Below are 21235 nucleotides of genomic sequence, written 5' to 3' on the forward strand. Positions count from 1 at the left end.
ATCCCACAAAAAAAGTGGGAGAAAACACACAAGTAAAGCCTTGGAGTGTTTACAGCCTTACGACATTCATCAGACTGAGACCCCAATCAGACACGACAGAGCATTATAAATCGTGGGACTGGAAGGGGTGAGCAGGGGGAGAAAGCAGTGAGGGGGTGCTGATGCCTCCAGCCACATTCATCACCTGCAACCTCCCAGCCTGCCCGGCTTCCCTTCCCAGGGGGTCCCGGGACACGGTGACTTTGAGCCTGCTTGTCTCCTGCTGCTGGCCCGGGGTCCCGGCTGCTCTCTGCACAGGCTTAAACTCTCAGTGATTCCAGGAGGGCTTTCTGGATCGCCCCGAGGCCCGAGCTGCACTCTCGGGGCCAGCCTCAGGCTGCAGGGGTAAAAAGCCAAGTTCCCGCTGACTGGTGTGACCATTGGCAGAATGTGCAGCGTCCGTCCCTGCCGCTTCGCCTTGCGACGGCCCCAGCAGATCTGCCTCCATTGTTCTTAACCCTCTTCCCTGGACTCCGATGGGCACTGTCTTTGATTCACTTTGCACGTTATGACTGTGGCCGTCTCCTAGACCCCATCCATCAGAAAGCAAGCTGCTTGCTGGTGCTACGGCAACTCCGCCCTAAAGACAGGACTAATGGAGGCTGGCCATGCCTTCTCGGGTCACACAGTGGAAAAAAACGCACAACTGGGACTTAGAGCACCTGACTTCACCTGGTGTCGCTGCCACTAGGAATGAAAGCTCTTGGGGAGTGGCTCAGAGTGCCTGAGCCTCAGATTTTGAATGTATAGTGATTTTTATGCAAGAGTGTATTTCAGTATCATTCTTGGAATTAAAAAAAATATATATATGCCCTCTCCATCGCTACGCCTGCAGATTCAGAATTTCCAGAGGTGGGCCTGGGCATCTATATTTTATAAAGCTCCAGTAAGTGTATCCATTCTGAAACATTTCTCATTAAGAGTCCCAAAGCCATTGGGTTACAAGAGGGACAAGAGAGTGCTGGGGATAAAGGTACATTCTAGCGGAAAAAAGCTCTAAAATTTAATTATTCATTTTAATCTTCTGCTTTTCTTCTCCCCAACACACAGACACAGACCCTCTCGAAGTTCTTGGTCGAAATGTCTCTTTTTTCTTTCTGTAAGTGGGCCCTTGTGTTTTCTTTACTCTTGAACTATTGAGTTCTAGTGCTCTAGTCCATCCAAATGCATCTATTTCAAGCCTCTATATAGTCTTCTTTTTTGAAATAATACTATCTGATATTTTGTAGTAATGGTTCATATTTAAATCATATTACTATATACCTCATTAAATACAGTGGGCTGAGTATTATTCCCATTTCATAGATGAGGACATTGAGGTTCAAAGAGCTTCCGTAACTCAGTAAGTCCTGGAGGGGGAACGTATACCCTTGTCTTCTTATTTGATGCCCAAGCTTTCCCCCCTTGAGTCAGCCCAAGAATTTTATCTAAATATTTACTTACAATTCAAATGTTAACCATTATAAAGTAAGCCAGTAAAGAATGGGGCTTAGAGGACCTTTAAAATCTCTTCCATGGCTTGGCGGGTGAAGGATTCTAGTGTATGTTTGGAAATATTGATGACTGACTGAATTCTTTATTTCTCCCCTAGATATCATGAGCTGAGAAGAGGATGAGTCTGCCCTCTGTGGGACCTGGTTCTTCTCCCAGAGAACAGCACAGGGGTAACTTTGCCCCTTTGAGCTTATGCCCAGCTCTCCTCTCTCATCACTGCAAGCTTGGTAGATCTTGTCCTTATACCAGGCAGAACGGAGGTCACACTTGGGAAGGAGTGGGGTCATTCCCACGTACATGGTGGAGGCCAGCAGGTGTTGGCATTCGGTATTTCCCACTCCACCCCCAGGTCAGTTAGGCTGAAACCCAAGTATGCTATGCTCTGGTGAAATAGTTTTCCTTGGGGGAAGACCTTGTGAAGAACAGAGTTGTGGGTATCTTTAAAAAACTGTTGTTTTTCTTCTCCCCCTGCTGGAAGCAAAAGAATTTTCTCCGCCTTTATAGTGAGGCCCTGCTGGGGTTCCTGGAGGTAGATTTCACGAAAGTATGGGACTGTCCCCTGACGGTGCCTCCTGGATAGTCAATTCTGAAGCTAGTATTCACTGAGCCTCTAGCAACTGGCCAGTGACAGTTTCCATCGTTTCTGCTGGTTCCCGTGGCAGCGGTTTCTGCTCCCGGGCTCCTGGCTCTGGTAAGCTGTGACTCTCTGTGTCCACCCATCTGTCTCTCCAGTTTTCAGGGCAGCAGTCTGCCCTATAACCCCATGTCTGTAAAGGCTCTAAGAAGAGTCGTTAGTTTTCATTTTGTTTCGTTTTTTACTTGTGGCAGTGATGACTTCTTGGCTTCTTATGTGTCAGATCAGAAAAGGCCTTTGTACACAGAGGAAGGAAGTAAAGAAAAAGTAATTAAGTTGTTCTTTTGTTTGGCTGGGGTGCAGAGAGCGCAGCCTGAGACAAGAACTTGGTGCAGGTGGTTAATGTGAGAGGCGATCCCTGGGGGGCGGGAACAGCTGGGTAAAGTGAGTCACGGAGAGGAGAAAAGCCAGTGAACAGCCTGGCTTTGGCCTGCTGGTTTCCTGGCACTGGTCTGCAGTGGGGGCGGAGGCCTGAGGGGCTTAAGGACCCTGCTTTAACACATCTTCACCATAGTTCTGACTGGTTTTAAGGCTACCTGTATCGAAAGAGGAAGTAGTGTCAAGCACTCTGTGTGTGGGGCTGCTGGACAGCCTGGCGTTGGTCACCCTCCTGTCTGGGGTTCACCAAAGGTCTTTCTACCCCACATAACCAAGTGGTTGCCTACCGGGGCAAACCCCAGCCTCCCAAGTGGACCACGTGGGGCCTGAAGCCAAACAGGTTTTCCTAGAAATTGTGAAACCAGCTGCTCCCTTGAAAACTGGTGATTTTTTGTTCCCAGTCTTTTGACTTTACCCTGTTCCTCTGGCTTATTTATTTATTTTTTAGTTCTTTTGACATGACATTTGCTCTCTGGAGTGGAGTTTCCAGTGGGCCTCATCCTTGGCCTGAGCAACAGCAGCCTCTGGGTTTCCTACTGTTCCGCTTCTGAGCTCTCTTTGTACAGGTAGCTGCTGCCGAGATGGGGGCCGGAGGTGAGCCCTGGGCAGCATTGGCCTCGCCCAGGGAGGTGCACAGAGCGGGGCCAGGGGTCACGTACCAGTAGGGTGATGGGAATAATGTGTATCTGGATCAACTCGGAATGTACCTGTATATCTAAGAATGTACGGTGATAGGAGTGGACGTCTCTGCCCAGTATGAATTCTTTAGTGACTCTTGCGTTCTCCGAGGCCTGATATGTAGCTTATTTGTAGCTTTTTTTCACCCTATACTACTGTCTCTATAAACTTTTATTTTGTTTGTATTCCCAACATGTTTAAGAAAGGCTTTGTGGTAACTTAACAAAGAAACGTGTCATGCAGCGACAACAAGAAGTAGCAAACACTTCTGTTTGCTTGCCAAGGGCTGATAACCATTTTTTAAGTCATTCAGTCCTCAGAACAGCCCTGGGAGGTAAGGTGGTGTTATTATCGCCGCGTTTGAGATGGAGAAACTGAGGTACGGAGCAGTGAAAGGGCTTCCCCAGGCTGCCAAGGCAGAGATGGCGGGACTAGGACCCAACCCCGGGCTTTCTGGCTCCACTCCTTGCTCTGAACTAAAAGGATAAGCTGAGAAGAGTGAGATGGGGAAGGTGAAGGTAGATGCTTCTTCACAGATCTTTCTTGCTAGCCTGAGAGTGAGGGCGAGCAGATTATAGGTATTTAATAGACGTCTTATTTGCTCTTTTGAAGACAGCTGTCTCATTCTGCTTTCTGTTGTAAGTAGTTGGCTGTCTCTGTAATGTGTAGTGTAGGGACAGCGGTGAGGAGAACCTGCCCCTTCCGTTGTGTTCTCGGACAGTGTGATCTTAATGCCTTCCCTCCCCTCCAGACTGACCTTTTGCTGAGAAGTCATCCTAAGGGGAGAAGCAGTCCTTCCTAGCATGTGTCCAGGAGCCCCAGCCCAGAGAGCAGAACCCTTAGACGAGCAGCATAAAGACCCCCCTCCCCCACTTGAATTCCTCCGAATTGTTCCTTTTGCCTATTTTGTTTTTGTTTTGTTTTGTTTTGTTTTTTACCACTAGCAACCCATTCCTTATTTAGACAAGCCCACGCTTTCCTGGTATTTAGTGTGGCTCCAGAGAAGTTTGAGTCCTGGCTCTGCCACTTAGTAGATTGGTCATCCTCAGGTCTGGCAGGTGAAGCTGTGTCTGGCATCTCCAACCCAGCAGCAGGCACTCCAATCCTAGTATGCATTTTTTCCTTATTCTGAATCCCCAAGGCAGGGAAATGGACCTAGCTTAGGGGTCACCCAGCCTCATTGTTCCCCAGATCAGCCACCTTAAAAATTTCTGTATCTGTTCGGCATCTACCTATAGAATTTCTGCTAGTTGAAGAGCTGTTTTAAAGTATAAGTAAAATTACTGCTATGTTAGGCTCAGATCATGGTCTCGGGGTCCTGGGATCGAGCCCCACATCCCTGCTGAGCAGAGAGCCTGCTTCCCCCTCTCTCTTTGCCTGCCTCTCTGCCTACTTGTGATCTCTATCAAGTAAATAAATAAAATCTTAAAAAAATTATTGCTATGTTAGAGAGACTACATTTCTTTTCCTTCCTTCCTTCCGTTCTCCCTTCCTTCCTTTCCTTTTTTTTCTTTCTTTCTTCCTTTTTTCCTTCCTTCCTAAGTAGGCTCCATGCCCCACATGAAGCCCTACATGGGGCTTGAATTCATGACCCCGAGATCAACACCTGAGCTGAAATCAAGAGTTGGATGCTTAACCCACTGAGCCACCCAGGTGCCCTGGGACTATACTTCTAATTTCTTGTTTCTCTCATTTAACCAAACCAAGTCCCTCCAGCCCTTTCCAACCCCAAGCTAGAGTAACTACGGAAATAGTGGATGACTGCCATAAAGAGAAAAAGTTGATTCCTAAGGGCTTTCCAGGCTTTTCTCACATTCTGTGGGTTCAGTTCCAAATTCCTCTAATTATCTAGGTACACAAGAGTTTCCTTCATTGCCTGTATAGACATAGGTCCCCTCGATGTGTAAAGTTATAAAAACAGAACGTTTGTATAAAACAGAGCACCCTGGCAGGGAGGGAAGAAGGGGAGCATGTGAAAGTCTAGAACATCTGAGAAGGCTTAGGCTGATCCTGTCTGGGACACAGTAACCCTAGTGGGGCTTCCAAGAACATAAGGTCCTGCTTGTCTTAGCTCTGCCATTTGAGTCTGAACTCCAGAGGGACAGAGCTCACCTTCTAGAATCTCAGACTCTAAGTTAGTAGTGACTTACAGGTCATCTAGCTCCAGTCCCTCTCCCCCTGAGTGGGAATTCTTTCTAGCCTGTCCCCAAAAGATGGCTCCCACATGCTTGTGTCCCACCCTGCAAGATAATTTACATGGCAAATGGCAGAGTTAAATAATCCTTTCATTTAGCTTGGTGTCCCACCCCAGGACCCAAGAGATCTCACTAGACCAAACCCCCTGGTCAGGTTTCAAGATGCTTCCTCCCACCCTGGCTCCAGAGTGCCTGCCTAGAACCTGACATAACCATCCTTAGTGTCTTCTCAGGGATGGAGGTAGGTAGAGACATCACAGTTTTTGGAGCCCTGCAGGCCTGGGTTCAAGTCTCTTGCCCGTCTACACTGCTCAGTGACTGTGTGGCTTTGGGCAAAGTAACCCACCTCTCTGTGCTATCTCCTCCAGAAGACCAGGAATAATCCCCTCAGGGGATGTGGTGACAGGCCAGTGGGTGCAGGAGACCAGCATGGGACACAGGTCCCCCCAGCTACCTTCCCGTGTCTCCATGAGAGCGTGAGCATCATTGAGGGGGAGAAATGGCTTCTTGTGGCATTCATCCCACCACCGAGCACAGTGCTTTGCCTGGTGTAAAAATCAGAGAAAAATAAAATATCCAAGGCACTTACCAGTACCTCCAGAATCTAGAACAGAGCTCTGTGCTCTGGAATATCTCTGAGAGGCCTGTTCACAAACTGGCAAAACTCTGCTGCCCTCTGTCTTCGAAACAAAGACCTGTTTTGTGCACTCAAACAGCCTGAAACGAAAGTTAAGAAGACAGCTGAGGCATTCCAGACCGAGAAAACGAAACTGATGTGTTTTTTGCTTTTTTTTTTCCCCTCCCCTCTTCCGGGCTGCTGAGTAAGACCGAGGGACTCGGTAGACATGGCTTCCCAGCCTCAGGGGAAGAAAGCAGTTTTAGATATTCGGACCTGGGAGCGGACATTTCAAGAGCTGATGCGGCAGGAGAAACCCCGGGCCACATGGACCCTGAAACTGGACGAGAAACTGGACCCAGAGTCCCTCGCCGAGGGCTGGAAGCAGTACCAGCAGAAAGGATTTGGCAGGTGAGTGAGAGCTGACCTCTCAGCAGACCTTCCCCGGCAAAGGGGGTCAGCTTAGCCACGGCGGACTGATTCCTTTGAGAGCTTGTTAAAGGAACCAGTGTCCCCAGGATCTCTATTCTTTTGTGGTCATGCTGCTCTTTTCATTTTGCTTAGCCATACCAAAGTTTCTTCTTTTGCTAGGTTTCCTCCTTAATTATTCCTGGAAGTTCTCAAGGCATGCTTCCGTATTCCATAACCTGCCCTCCCGTTCTCTCACCACCTCCTGTTCCAGCCTGGTCTATCTAGAGTTTTCTGCTATTTCTGCCCTCAGTCCTGACTTCCTTAGGCTGCAGCAGCCCCATTGGGTCGAGCACCAGCCAGGGACCAGGGCCTTCCTTTAAAGCCCCAAGAATGGAGGAAGGCCACACAATCACTTTGAATGAGACTTTGCTGAAGGCCTGGGAATAATAGAGGGAATGGTGCAGCAAGAAAGCTATCTAAAACCCGGTTCCTGGAGTCTGTAAGTAACGCTCCTCCCCTAGGGGCCATCTCCCCCTTTCACCCGCAGAGAACCTGCACACTGCAGAGAGCAACTTCCTTGCCTGGGTCGAATGGGATGGGGTGGGGGTGGGGGGGCGGCAGTGAGAAATGTTGACCTAGGCCACCAGATTTCCTTTTATGCGGCACACGGGGACCTTTGCTGTTCTCTCCACCCCACCTGATGTCCTGCTTCCCTCTCTGTCCTACCCTGACTCCATCTGTCCTTTGCTCCAACCTTATGGATGACGAACCAAGTCTGCACCTTTTCACACTTCTGTTCCGTTACCATGATATTCTGCGTGTCCGGCAGGCCCTTTGACCCCTCCCCTGTGCTCATCCTTCAAGGCCCAACTCAAGTGCCCCCTCCTCCTTAAAGCACTCCCTGGTCTTCCTAGGCAGTATAAGTGTCCCTCCTTCTACATTCCCATAAGATAATGGTTTTACATATATATATTTAAAAACAAGCTGTGTATCCCTTTGTGACTCAGTTTCCTTATCTGGACATTGGGCTTAATGATGCCTCCCTCGGAGGGGAGCTTTAAAGATGAAGTGGGCTAACAACGTAGCCCCTCTTACAGTGCCTGCCTTAAAGGATTTACTGTACACGTTTTCTGCGATCATGTGGAGGACCAAGTTTCGCTGTCAGGTGGCAGAACTACTTTTCCCTCTGAGCCATCCAGAGATGTTTTATTAGCAAAGAGGCAAACTTGGGACCACGTAGGTGGAAGCTCAGGATCACAGGAAAAGGCTTTATGAAAAAACACAATCCCTCTCATTCTTATTTGGCAAATTTTTAATATCATATGCACCTTCTCGAATTGGGAGAGGTCACAGAGACAGAGACCAGGCCTGAGTCCTTCAGGTCAATGATCACCTGAAGGCACAACAGCCTTCTTCCTTCTGTCTGCAGGTTCCAGTGTTCCTCATGCCGGCGAAATTGGGCTTCTGCTCAGGTGCACATCCTCTGTCACATGCACCTGGAGCCCCGGAAGTCCCAGGGCCAGGTGATTATGCGGCTCTTTGCTCAGAGGTGCCAGAAGTGTTCCTGGTCTCGATTTGAGAATCCTGAGTTCTCCCCAGAGAGTGCCATGCGGATTCTGAAAAATGTGGTGCGGCGTATTCTGGAGAAATTCTACGGGAATGGCTTTAGGAGGTTTCCGGAGCTCCCCATCATCCGGGAGGTGCCTTTGGATGGGTCCCATGACACAAAAAATTGTGAAGCATGCACTCTGGGCTGCTGTTCGTGGAGGTCACAAAACAACATGACAGAACAACCAATATCCCCATCCTCCTATTTGGATATTATGAGTTCCTCATGTCACATGCGTGATGTGGACAGCAAAAACCAGGAATGTGGGTCTATCCAGGTCTTTAAGGAGCCAGAGCCCAGCCATACCACTGCAGAGACCCAAGCACCAGGGGCTGGCATTCAGCCCACATGGGAGACTAGTAAACAGCCCACTCCAATGACAGACAGGGAGGCCCCAGAGGGAAATTCACAATCCACACAGGAGACAGCACCACAGACCCCCTGGAGGACATACTCTGAGGTTTTAAGATTGGCCCGCCAACAGTCTACGCAGCAGTCACCCTCACAAGCCACATGGACCATGTCAACGATAATAGGGTCATACACTCAGACTAGAGGAAGAACAGCCCCCTCTGCACTAGGGTCACACCTACATTTCACACCCAGGACAGCTAGGGGGTTTGTGATCCTCAGTAGAACTCAAGCTACCTGGAGACGTTCACACAGATATGCTGTTCCAAACACTGGTCGCATGTACCTTCATTCCATGCAACGAGATACATTCTCTGAACTGGATGTATTTTTCTACCTCTGGATCTGTATTGTTTTGTTCTTTGTCTTTGTAGGCAAAAACTCAGAAGCTGAAGGAGGGAAATAAGTTTGTCTTCTTTTCTTCTGTCTTAATTCCATGGTAATCAGTGAACTGGTTGCTATTTTAATATGACACAGAATATACTTTGAGATCTAGCAGGGTCAAGTTTGTAAGAATAAACACTAGTTTCCTAGATCTCCTTAGAAGATAGTCTAAAACATAACCTAGCAGATAATGGACCAATAAAAAATATTTTTTTATTGTGAAGTGAAGAGCTTTTAGTGTTGAATCACTAAAAGCCCTTCACTCATTCATCCACTCATTCATTTCTCTCTGTCTGTCTCTATCTTGACATATCTTCACAAGAACTGAGGGTCGTTAGTGTTAACAGAGAGTTATTGTGGTAGGCAGAATAATAGCCCCCCAAAGATATGCATTCCCCACTTCCCAGAACTTGCATATGTTACTTTACATGGCAAAAAGGATTTTGCACATGTGATTAATTTAAGGGTTTTGAGATAAGGAGCTTATCCTGCATTATCTGGATGGACGCAATGTAATCACAATGGTCCTCATCAGAGGGAAGCAAGAGTGTCAAAGTGTGAAAAAGGAAATTTAATGATGACAGCAGAGCTTGGAATGATGGCCTCCAAGGATGGAGGAAGTGGCCATGAGCCAAGGAACGCAGACACCTCTTAGAAGCTCTTAAAGACAAAGAAACAAATTTTCCTCCAGAGGCTCCAAGAGGACCCAGTCCTGCTGACACATGACCTCAGCCCAATGAGACTGATTGTAGACTTTGGACCTCCAAAACTGTAAGATAATAAATCTGTGTTGTTTTAAGTCCCTAAATTTGTGGTGACTTATTACAGCTAAAATAGGAAAGTAATACAGTTATCAATATTGTCCCAAGGATCGGGCAATTATATCTTAACCAAAAAAGAGAGATTAGAAACACTGATATGCAGATCCCCTCTTGTTTGTTTTTCTCCCCTACTTAAATCTACCCAAATGCCCCCATACAAGAGACTCCCTTTGATTTGGTGACTCCCGGAGCTATCCTATTCTTTCACATCTTCCAGCACTGGAGGAGGAAGCTTGCAAGAACTTGCCAATCCTGAAGTCATGTGATGCATGGTTGCATAGTTCACTCCCTATCTTCATGTCTGCCAGGCATTTCTACGTACCTCTCAAACCACAGTCGCCATGTTTAAAACCAGGCTGATCAGCATGTCTCACTTCCTGGGCCTAATTTGATTCAGTCACCCAAGCTGATCACCTTAGAGCCATCTTTTAATTTCTCCTCCCTGTCACCTACACTTCCTGTCCCTTCTGTTGTCAAGTTATCCCTTTCTTCCTATCAGCATTTCTCCCCAACCAGTCCAAGAGCTTAAATTACTGAAATATCTAGAAAATATGCGTTTTACCCCATCGGCAATGAGGGGTCATTACTAGCATTTGAGGATATGGGCAATTTGAGTGGAATCACATTTTCAAAATATTATATATTTCTAGGAAAGAATGGAGTAGAGAATAAGAATAGGAGTCTGACTTGAGAAAGCAGAGTGGTAAACACAGAGAGTGGTATCTACAGGCAATAAAGGTCTTGAAGGAATTTGAAAATAGTGAAATGTCAGCAGGAAACCCAAGAATAAAACTATCTCTTTTTCTCTGATGCTATCTTCTTTTTTCCTCTTAGGCCATTCCCACAAGCATGCTCCTTTTATCACTACCTCTTCCCCAAACCACCCCCTGGACTCTCTGTGTTCCTCCTGTTTTCATACCTTTTTGGTTCCTTCACAAAGAAAATTGGCCTGGGGACTAGACACTTTATGTCTAGCCTGGTTATGCTGTGGGATGTGGGGCAAGTCATTATCATTCCCTGGGCCTCAGTTTCTCCATCTTTAAAACAGGTTAATGCCTTCCAATTAAACATAGTGGATTGAACACATGCATTTCTCTCTGAGCTTCCTTGAAACCTTACTGAGTGAGAGTGAAAGGAGAAAAAAAGGCATCAGTACACAAGGGTAAAGAAAATGGGCAGAAGCCAGAAAACTGATTGACTAGTGGTAGATAACTGACTTAACAGGGCAGAGAGATCTGGAACAGAAATTAGGCAAGGGAAAACTGAGGTACAAAACAATTCATATGGCATAGTTTCAGAAAGTTCAAAAACTGTAGGCAACAGTGGCTCTGAAGGTGGGTGCTGAGGCTGCTGAAGTAAGAGGACTGGCTGAAAGCCTTTGCAGCAAGTGTCTTTCCTCCATCCTTCTATAGCGGGTGACCATTCTTAACTGGCTCCAGGGAGAAGAATGGAAGTTTAGTCTCTGAAGATTTAGAGAGACTCTGGACTCAGGGACTTGGGCGATGTGAAGGGAGAGAGTGCCACCCAGCAATCAGAAAGATAGCTCAGGTCTACACACTGACTCTTTGGGACTCCCTTACCCCACCACGAAACCTGGGAGCCATGCCAACCTTTGATCTTACCCATCTAATCCTCAAATACACAGGAGAGTGGATGGGTCCTCTTTGGGGGTACTTACGAGCTCAAGAGAAAAAACAATATATATATACTTAAAAGGGTAGTGGTGGAGGGGGGCGTTTCATCCAATGGAATGACTAGCTGAAGTAGCTCCAGAGTGAATCCACCAGATACAACAACCCTACAGAGCTTCTAGTCAACTCTTTGGTCTCAGACACTTAATTTGGACAGACTGCCAAGGGGTGTCAAATATTTGATATCTTTCCAAATGTGAAGGCAAAAAAAAAAAAAAAGATTAAAAAAAAGTAAGGAGTCAAGAAAACAGAGATAATTCAAGGATAAGAACACAAACCAAAACATATTTCAACAGTAAAACTATGACTTATGCCTCAGAAAGTCAAGAGAAGGTATAATATTCATAAAACAAGTTAGACCTATTCTCTGCAGCAAACTTAGGTGAGGCAGCTATCTTTGGCTGGAGGTGAGTCCTTGGGGGGAGTTCAACTACAAGTCTTTAGCCAGCAATGTTCCTGAAAACTGAGGGAATGAATGCACCGGTCCCAAAGGCAGGGATCTGGGTGGGGGACCACAGCTTCCATTATGGTCAATATTTTGGACCACTTCAATCCACTTGCTTGGCATAAAATGTCCACAGGCAAATTGAGCCCCATCACTGCATCTGTCTTGGGATGGCAATTAGATAATTCACTATCTCCCTTTATTATCCACTCTCCATTCCCCTTCCCCAGGCACCTCTGCTTACCTTATGGGGTTATCCAGACCTTCATCCTTGAGGGGTGTGGGCCCTTGGTCACAAGGTCTTTCTCAGTCTGTGGCATCTGCATTTGTCCACCCACTGTCAAAACTGGACAGAAAAGTACCAAGAGAGCCCCCAGTGGATCACTTTGGTGCCAAATGTATTCTTCCTGCCCCCACTGTGTAACAGGAGTCCTATATCCCTCCGACGATCAGGAGAGTGACACTTTCTTGCCTGCTGTTGTTCTGTTGGCAAAAAATCTGTGAAACAACCAGTCATAGCTGGCTCTTGTCACGGGGTTCTTGCTGTGTTCCTTAGTGGGAGCAGTCCCCACCTAGCATGGCCAGATGTGTGGAGCCTTGTGTTGTGGTTGAAGGGACACCTTGAAGATGGCACCTGATTTCATGTGAGTGATGATAAACAGGGTCCACCGTACTTCCACCTCTTGATTTCCATACCCATACACTACCTACTGGGACCACACCCACAGTTGTCATTGATTCAGGATGTATACTCCACCCTGGTGGGATTGTGACCCATCTTTGCAAGGCAGCATCTCCAAGAGGTACCCCAGCTGCCTCTTTAAGAGGCTATGTCCTTGATCTGTTGGCTGGCAGCTTCCAGGTGGAGCTGTCTTTGATGAAACCAGGGAATTCCATGCCTTTATCACCTCTGCTGTAACTCTTTTGCTACAACTTTGGTCACTGATCTAATGAGATATTATGCGATGTGTTAGTTCACTGGGGCTGTGAGAAAGAATCTGTTCCAGCCTCTCACCTAGGATCTAGGGGTTTTTCTGGCCATGTTTGTGGACTTCCTTGGCTTGAAGAATTGTCACCTTGATCTCTCCCTTCACTTTCACGTGGTGCTCTTCACATGTGTATTTCTGTATCCAAATTTCCCCTTTGTTTTATAAGGACTCCAGTATGACCCTATCTTAAATTAATTAGTCTATTTTCAGCTTTTACCACATAATTGAACTAAACCACCAGTGAAGCAAGAGTGGCCTTTCCTTTCCTCTGTTGACTGGTCCTAAGTAACAGCCTCTCCCTGAACAGGTGATCAGCTGTGACCTGAGGGAGAGGCACTAGTGCACCAGTGGAGGCTGACCTAGGGGCTGCGCCACCACTTCACCCAGCTCCTTTGTATTCTCTTTGCCTGACGTGTGCTCAGTCCCAGGCTGCATCACTTCCATATTCTGATGGATTATGCTGAGCCTGCATTTGACTAAATGGGCCTTTCAGAATCTAGGTCATGATGGGCATCTCTGGCTCCATCATATTTTAATATCTCACCATCAGGAGTTCTACCTCTATGCAGCCAAGTGGCTTGTAGGAGTTGGTTTTTGAATGGCATGTAATTCTCTGATGCAGATGGCATGGCCTTGCTTCAGAACACAAGTGTTATAAATTGTATTTCTCCTGCTGGAGATTGATGTAAACACTGCCTGGCATGAGAGCTAACTCTAGTACCAAAGGGTCTGCTGGATCGTATGGGCCATGTGGCAGGGCATTGTATTGTGGGCCTGCTGCAGAGCCGTTTCCTATTCTGGGTCCCACTCAAGTTGGCAGCTTTCTCTATCCCTTGGTGAATGAATCATAGAAGTATGGACTACCGGGTATTGCGCTTCCTTTTAGTGGTGTGAGGGTCAAGATGCAAAAACTTGCCCTTCCCTTTGGAAGTGTTGTTGTGGCATGCTCCAAATTACTGTACCCCTAAGACATGTGTGGATTTGGCAGAGAATCTTTGTAGCATTCTGTGGGACTTCCACCTCTGGAGGGTGAGGTCTCCAATGCACTTGGCTACTTCTTACTCCTCTTGTCTGATTAAAATGATATCATTGATGGAGTAAACTAATGTGATGTTCTGAAGAAATTCCAAATGGTTCAGACTCTGCAGATTATATTATGACAGAGGATAAGAGAATTAACATGGTCTTGGGATGAAAGTATAAATGTAAGCTGCTATACTCGCTATATGAAAAGTACTTCTGAGAAAGAATCAATTCGTCAGATCAATGCCCATATACCATGTCTCTGAAGCCATGTTAATTTGCTCTGGCAAAAATATCATTTCTGGCACAGTGGTTGTACCTGAGACCTCTACTTGGTTGCATCTCAGATAGTACCCTGTCATCCTCCGGGATCTGACTGGTTTCTCTAGGAGCCAGACTGTTGAATCAAATGAGAACAGGCTGGAGATCACCACCTCTGTGTCTTTTTGGTCCTAAGGGTGGCTCTAATCTCTGCCATTCCCTCTGAGGCATGATATCTTTTTTTTTTATGCTACTGTATCGAGATTTTTAGAAAGAGAAGTCCTCAGTTTTTTTCATTACAATAGCTCTTACCCCATGGACTGAAGAACCAATGAAAGGTTCTGGCGTCTTCCACATGTGTGCATGCCAATGATCTATTCAGGGACTGGCAAAATGACCACCAGCTGAGCTATAGATTCATTGTGGATCCATCATGAGCCTGACCTGAGCCAGGACTCAACTTATTACTTGGTCCCCACATACTTCTACTCCAATAGCAGTCTGTGATTTATTTCAGATTCCTGAGGATCAATATCAGCTCAGACTCTGAATCTAAAAGCCCTCAAAATGTCTGGATATTCTCCTTTTCCCAGCATACAGTTATACAAATAAAAGGCCATACACCTCTTTGAGGAAGGATTGGGGATTTTGGCAGCAATCTTCCTCGTTTGGAACCACCTTCTCTTTCAGCCAATGAATTATGGGTCTGAAAAGTGACTCAGATCTTCCTGACTATAGAGTTCTGATTTTTCTTTTTTTAATTGGTTAGCTGGTCTCAGTCTCCTGATCATTCATTTCTGGCTTCTTTTGATTGCATAAGTTGAGAATACTCTTACTGGCTGCGCACCTATTTGTCCTCTATTTAGAGATCAGGAAATGGATAAAACAGTTGTAGGGGACTGGTACAGAAGGCCCACTATCCAAACAATAGGAGCTCCAGAAAGAAAAAAAAAATAGAAAATGAAAAGAAAGAAATAATGAAAGGATTACTTTAAAAACCTTTCTTAGAACCAAAGGACATGATTTTCTGATTGAGAGGGTTGATCCCAGGGCCCCCTACACAATGAATGGACAGGTTCCCATCGAGACATATTATTGATATTGGTCTTCCAACTTCTCAATATCTCTGTGAGGCATTCATGCTTTTGTTAGGTTGCATGATGCGGGAGCAGAAGGCTAGCCAAGGACAAAGCACAAGCTGACACCCTGTGACCCCTGCTCCCTGCTCCTGGATGGGGTGTACAGGACATTCATCCAGGAAGCTCCCAACAGTCTTAATACCTTGCTAGGGGGGAAAACAACCTTGACCATGGCAAGACCTTCAGTACCTTGTAGGTCCTCTTTAGCATATGAAAGTTCTTTCGAAAACCTCCCTTTTCCTTACCTCCCCCAACCCCATATTATATAATCACAACCCTGTTGCAACAGCTCTTTCTGCTTATGGGTCCTGTTCCCAGGCTTTGATAAAACCACCTTTTTGCACCAAAGAGGTCTCAAGAATTCTTTCTTGACCCTTGGTTCTGGACCCCACCTCACCAAACCTCAACTGTATTCCAAAACGACATCATATGCCACCCAAAAGTGGGGCTTTGAGTCTTTTCATCTGGACTCTGAGCTTTGGCACAAACTTGGTGAGTACTTTTCCTTTACTCTTCCTTTACTCTCATTCCAGGGGCTTTTCAAGGAGTATGTCTTAATTGGAACACTTTCATGTCAATTCCTCCAGCCCATGGCTACTCTAAGGGGAGGAGAAAGCCTGTCTTTTGGCTGGAAGTTAGTACCGTGCCTGAGATGGTAATAAGACCCAGAAACTTGATACCCTCTCTTTATTCCTGTTCTTATACAAAATTGTCTGTCTTGGGCACAGGACAACCACCTACCCCACCAGGACGGCTGGTAATCTTAACCCTCTTGTGTGAGGTTTCCACCTCATTGGTCTAATGTGATCCCATCCACATCTCTCTTCTAGCCGCTTGTGGCCATGGAACCTGAGGGTCAGCCCAAACCAGTACCCGACTGAACTAAAGACTGACCTGGGACCATTTCCTAGAGAAGCTGGTTTTTTAAGACTACATGCATTAGAATGTCACTTAGACCCATGATGGATTTCTATCTTTACTGTTTTCGGTCAATGTCCTCTACTAACTACTTAAATTACAAAATTGGGTAGTTTCCCCTTGTAAAACTTTTCTAGTATTCTCCATGGGTTAAAAGTGGCAGGGCAATAAGGCGGCTTTCGGGGCATGGGACAACTTGGTGTGGTATCTCAGTCCATCCACCAGCACCTATCTGTAGCCTAGGATGCCATGGGGGCGGGGAAGGATGCCATCATCCTTCTGGGACCTTGTATGGCAGGGATGCCTTCATGATGAGGCAGGAGGGTGATCAACAGCGATTTTTTGCTTGAGGGATGCCTCCCGTCACTTTTGACACACGGCACCTCTGACATATCCTGTGTGAGATGCCACCTGGGAATCAGGGAGGGGGATTTGGTAATGGGCCTTCTCTACTTTTCCAGGAGTGTGACCTTGGTTGGCTTCTGTTTCACTCCCCAGGGACTCTCCCTTGGGATATCTTTTTAACACACTGGAAACAATTCAGGTTGTAAAACTTAGGAAAGGACTGAGCTACTGTAACATCACTCACATGGCCTCAGTTGGGTCTATCAGTTAGATCTTCGGCAGGAAATAGGGCAAATAGAGGTATTAGGTCCATTCAGTCTTTTGGGGGCTCTCAATCAGTCCCCAGACCTAAGGGCCTCTTGCAGAAAGTGTTTGGCTAGTAAACTCCACCCCCCCCGATATATTGGATGATAATTATCTAAACAGACCTCCTTCCAGTAAACATAGTTTGCTGGAGGAAATATAGGTCATCCCAGATGAAGGGGACTCGACTCTCTTGCTCTCACTGTTCTACCTAATAGATGTGAGGGCTTCTCCCACACTCATTTCCTGAGTTAACGGCTATAACTGGAGCCAACTGTGGTTAGTCTACCTCAGGACGGGGATTTTAAAGAATATTCCCAAGCAGCTACCAAAACTGCCTTTGTTTCATGGAAATTCCCTGCCTTCTCTAGCCCAACATGGATTGCCTATTCCCCCTTGTTGGTGGGAAAACATGGTGTCCCCTTCTCTTGAAGTAGGAGAGCTAGGTTCTTGTCTCATGGTGTTGAAGAATGAGTCTCATGGACAAGGGAGGGTGAGCAAAGTGGCAGAAGTTTATTAGGCAAGGATACAGAAAAAAACTCTCTGGAGTGAGAGAGGTCCTGACAGGGTTGCCACGAGGGCTTTTAGGGTTGGTCTTTTATAGAAAGCTAACCAGGGATCTTAAATCTTTTTTGATTCTCTACTGACAGCACCTTTATGTAAGCAGGACTAGTGATAATATCTTTAATGGTTTACCTTTTTTTTAGGGTCTGTTTATTTTCTGTTGACTACAGTTGACTGTCATAAATAAGACCCCCCCCCCCCAGACACTTAGGGCAGGGTGGTCTGGAGTGTTCCTTACCTCTAGATTCCTTATATCTCCACATTTTTGGAATTTCTGTGAGCTTTATCTTGGAGCCCCCTATCCCTTCCCCCCAGCCCTGACTGTCCCTTTCTCACTCTGTTGGATCCGGTGAGCTCTAGAACCCAGAATCCTTTTCTCTGCCTTTTGGCAGCACTTCACTTCTGCCTTCTTCTCCCCCTCCTCCTGTGTCTGCACCACCTTGGGTGCGGCCTGCATAATGGGCTTCTAGACCATCATCCTCAGCGCCTCCTTCACCATTGGCTCCTCCCCCTCCCTTAACTGTCAAGGAGTGAAGAAGAGCATGCTCTGGACATAACACCACCCACTCCGGGTTTCCCTGCCAGTGTCTCAGGTGAAAGTTGACATGGGGAGCAAACTGACTTTTAAAAGAGGGTCCAGGTGGAATATAATTCAGTATTTAAATGAATTTAAGTTTGTTGGTTTAATTAAGATAGACACGTCTTTGGAGTTATCAGCATCAAAAATGAAATTTTTATTTTACTGAGGTTTACTAAAGGTCAGATAAGCTCATGTTATCTCTGTTGCAATTTGTTAGCAAAAAGATGACCTAAAATGGTTAATCTTGTCTGTCTCAAAGTTTTCATGGGTAATTGTTAAGATAGCTTTCAGAGTCTTTGGTAGCCTGAAACTTTAAATAGTTTTGCCTGGGTGGTAAGTGGAATTAAATTCATTGGACATCTAGGTCTTTTCCAAAATAGGATAAACTGCTAAAGCACTGAGCACTGGACATAGGTTTGTGCTTTTGACTACTTATTGCAAAGGAACTAAGGATATTTGAGCCTGCTGGTAAGCACACTTTGTTCTTAACCGATTCACAAATTTGCTGTCTAAAAAGATTTGGTGTAACAGTTCACAATTGGTTACTACTTTGTTTTCACTGGAGACTAAGGTTTCTAGGAGTGCAAAATTCTACTAAATGTAATTAAGACTGATGGAAATAAGGGAAGCAACTCAGTACATAGAAAAGTAGGAGAGGAGCGCCTTGGTGGCATAATGGGTTAAGCATCTGACTCCTGATGTCATCTCAGGTCATGACCTCAGGGCCATGAGATTGAACCATACATTGGGCTCTGCACTGGGCATGGAGCTGCTTAAGATTCTCTCTTTCTATCTGTGCCCCTCCTCATCCCTGCGCGTGCTCTCTCTCTTAAAAAAAAAAAAAAAAAAGAAGTAGGAGATGTGTAAGAAAGATCTAAGGAATGGGAATACATTTTTATTAAAGGTAAAATAAGGTAATTTTGTCCTAAATAAGATGGTTGTTTGGAGAGAAATGGCTTGGGACAAAATCTGAGAGTGAAAGAAAGTTGTAAGTTTGTGAAAGAAAATCTTTGGAAAGGAATTTTACATGTGGTCAGAACAGATTAAGATTAAAATAAAATAAAATAAAGGGATTTTAAAAGTACAGTGGTATAAGATTGAAATTCTCTCTCTGTGTTCAAAAGACAGCATTTTCTTGGATTATTGGTCTTCTCTTGATAAGAAAATGTAAACAAAGGTTTTTTCCTCCTTTGTCTGCCCAGAAAACCAGATTCTATGTTTTACCTTTATCAGGTCTTCGATTACTTGGTTAAAACTTCTCAATATTAAAGGAGATAAGTTTTGCTAACAACTATAACCCCACATATTTGTCTTTGGAATCTCTTACTGTCAACTTGTTTAAATAAAAACAATTGAGTTTTGGAATGATCTGTAATTCTATTTAGGCATGTGCCTTAAAAAAACAAAACAAAACAAAAAACCAAAAGAAACCAAAAAAAAAACATCTTGGGGTGCCTGAGTGGCTCAGTGGGTTAAAGCCTCTGCCTTCGGCTCAGGTCATGATCACAGAGTCCTGGGATCCAGCCCTGCATCAGGCTTTCTGCTCATCGGGGAGCCTGCTTCCTTCTCTCTCTCTCTCTCTGCCTGCCTCTCTGCCTACTTGTGATTTCTCTCTCTGTCAAATGAATAAATAAAATCTTAAAAAAAAAATCCTGATGGGGTGCCTGGGTGACTCAGTGGGTTAAGCCTCTGCCTTCAACTCAGGTCATGATCTCCAGGTCCTGGGATCAAACCCCACATCAGGTTCTCTGCTCAGCAGGGAACCTGCTTTCCCCCCTCTCTCTGCCTGCCTCTCTGCCTACTTGTGCTCTCTCTGTCAAGTAAACAACAACAACAACAACAACAACAACAACTTCCTGATGTTTTTTAAACAAACTTCCCAAGATTTAAATTGTACATGAAGTCTCCTTGATTCATTAGGCTTTTTTATTTGGTATGTTCAGTTACTCCGGAAGTACTGTTAAACAAATGATAAGCCTTAGGTTATATCTGAGTAAGTGCTCTAACTAGTCTAGAATTGCTATACAGTTCCTAAAGTTTATATGTTCTGGTATAATACCATCACTTAATATTTTGATTATTGAAGTGTCACTGTCACAGAAATAACCTTTCCTTGCCAGCCATATTGCACCTGCTCATCAGATTTTTAAATTTTTTTATTTTTAAAAAAGATTTTATTTATTTATTTGACAGAGGGAGACACAGTGAGCCAGGGAACAGAAGCAGGGGGAGTGGGAGAGGGAGAAGCAGGCTTCCCACTGAGCAGGGAGCCAGAAGTGGGGCTTGATCCCAGGATCCCGGGATCATGACCTGAGCTGAAGGCAGACACTTAATGACTGAGCCACTCAGGTGCCTCGTCTCATCAGATTTTTAACTATGTCCATTTTGAGTCTTGTCATTTATGGTTACTGTTCCATTTTGAAGGAGATTCATATAAAGGACTTTTAGGACAAATACAGATATTTAGTACATTTAAGATCAAAACTGAAATGGGTAAGAATTTCCAGAACTAACTAAAGCTGCAGTCAAACTGAACAAGAATAGTAAATTGGGACTAAGTGAATTGAGAAAAATGGTTAAATAGATTTTTTTCCAACTCTTGGTTAAAACATTGCTGGTTCTTTAATATTTGCCCTTCCAGACTAAGGAAACTTTCTCTTAAGACATCAGTGATATACAGAAATAATAATAAAACAAATTAAAGCATTTAACCTGAACCCGCAAATTCAAAAGGTCTGGGTAAGTAAGTATTCTTTCTTCCATGACAATCTTAGTCAGTTTGCATAAGTTCAGTAAGAATCTGTTCTCCTGATAACAGGACACCATTGGAAACATTGGTTATTTTACTAAGGCTTTGGCTGCAATGTCTTATCTGAGAGAGACATGCATACACTCAGATATGACCAGAAATCTTGAAGGAATTGAGGTTGACTTTATGAAACATGGAGCCATAAAACCCCTTGGAACTCTTGGCCTGGTACCTTGCTTACAGATTTCCCAGTAGCCTCACCAGGTGAGTAAAGAATGTCACTTCCTGGCAGGGGCAGGAATCTCAGGATATATTGGGGACCTCGTGAAGAGGAATTTGCCCAAATCTACAGGTATTACAGGCATGTCTGATGGCAAATACTTAGCTTTGTTTCTGGCCTGGAGAGGCTACTAAGAGTTCAACCTAGAGATTCCTTATAAAAAGTTCCAGCAAAGCAGATTCTAAAAGATCTATACGATCAATCATTCTTGCTGAGCTTATGTAAATAATTAGGCCAAGTTTGTTAAATATTGAACTTGTTTTGTGAACAAGTTAGTC

At 45.2% G+C, this 21235-nt stretch overlaps 1 protein-coding gene across 8 annotated transcripts in view; it reads left to right on the forward strand.

Moving 5' to 3' along the window:
* The first annotated feature begins 6124 nt into the window (after nt 1-6124).
* Nucleotides 6125-21235, forward strand: part of RTP4 (receptor transporter protein 4) — a 47854-nt gene continuing 32743 nt past the window's right edge. For 3 of the 8 annotated variants that reach the window (XM_080812687.1, XM_080812682.1, XM_080812681.1), the window contains exons 1-2: nt 6244-6445; nt 7875-7968. In XM_080812687.1, coding sequence (XP_080668813.1) covers nt 6264-6445; nt 7875-7968 — 276 coding nt within the window. In that variant the 5' untranslated portion in view covers nt 6244-6263. Of the gene's footprint in view, nt 6446-7874; nt 11560-21235 lie in introns of those variants that run through there. The other 5 variants (XM_080812686.1, XM_080812685.1, XM_080812684.1 and 2 more) reach the window with 3 other exon arrangements.

The sequence above is a fragment of the Martes martes genome (assembly GCF_963455335.1).
Source record: "Martes martes genome assembly, chromosome: 1".
NCBI lineage: Eukaryota > Metazoa > Chordata > Mammalia > Carnivora > Mustelidae > Martes > Martes martes.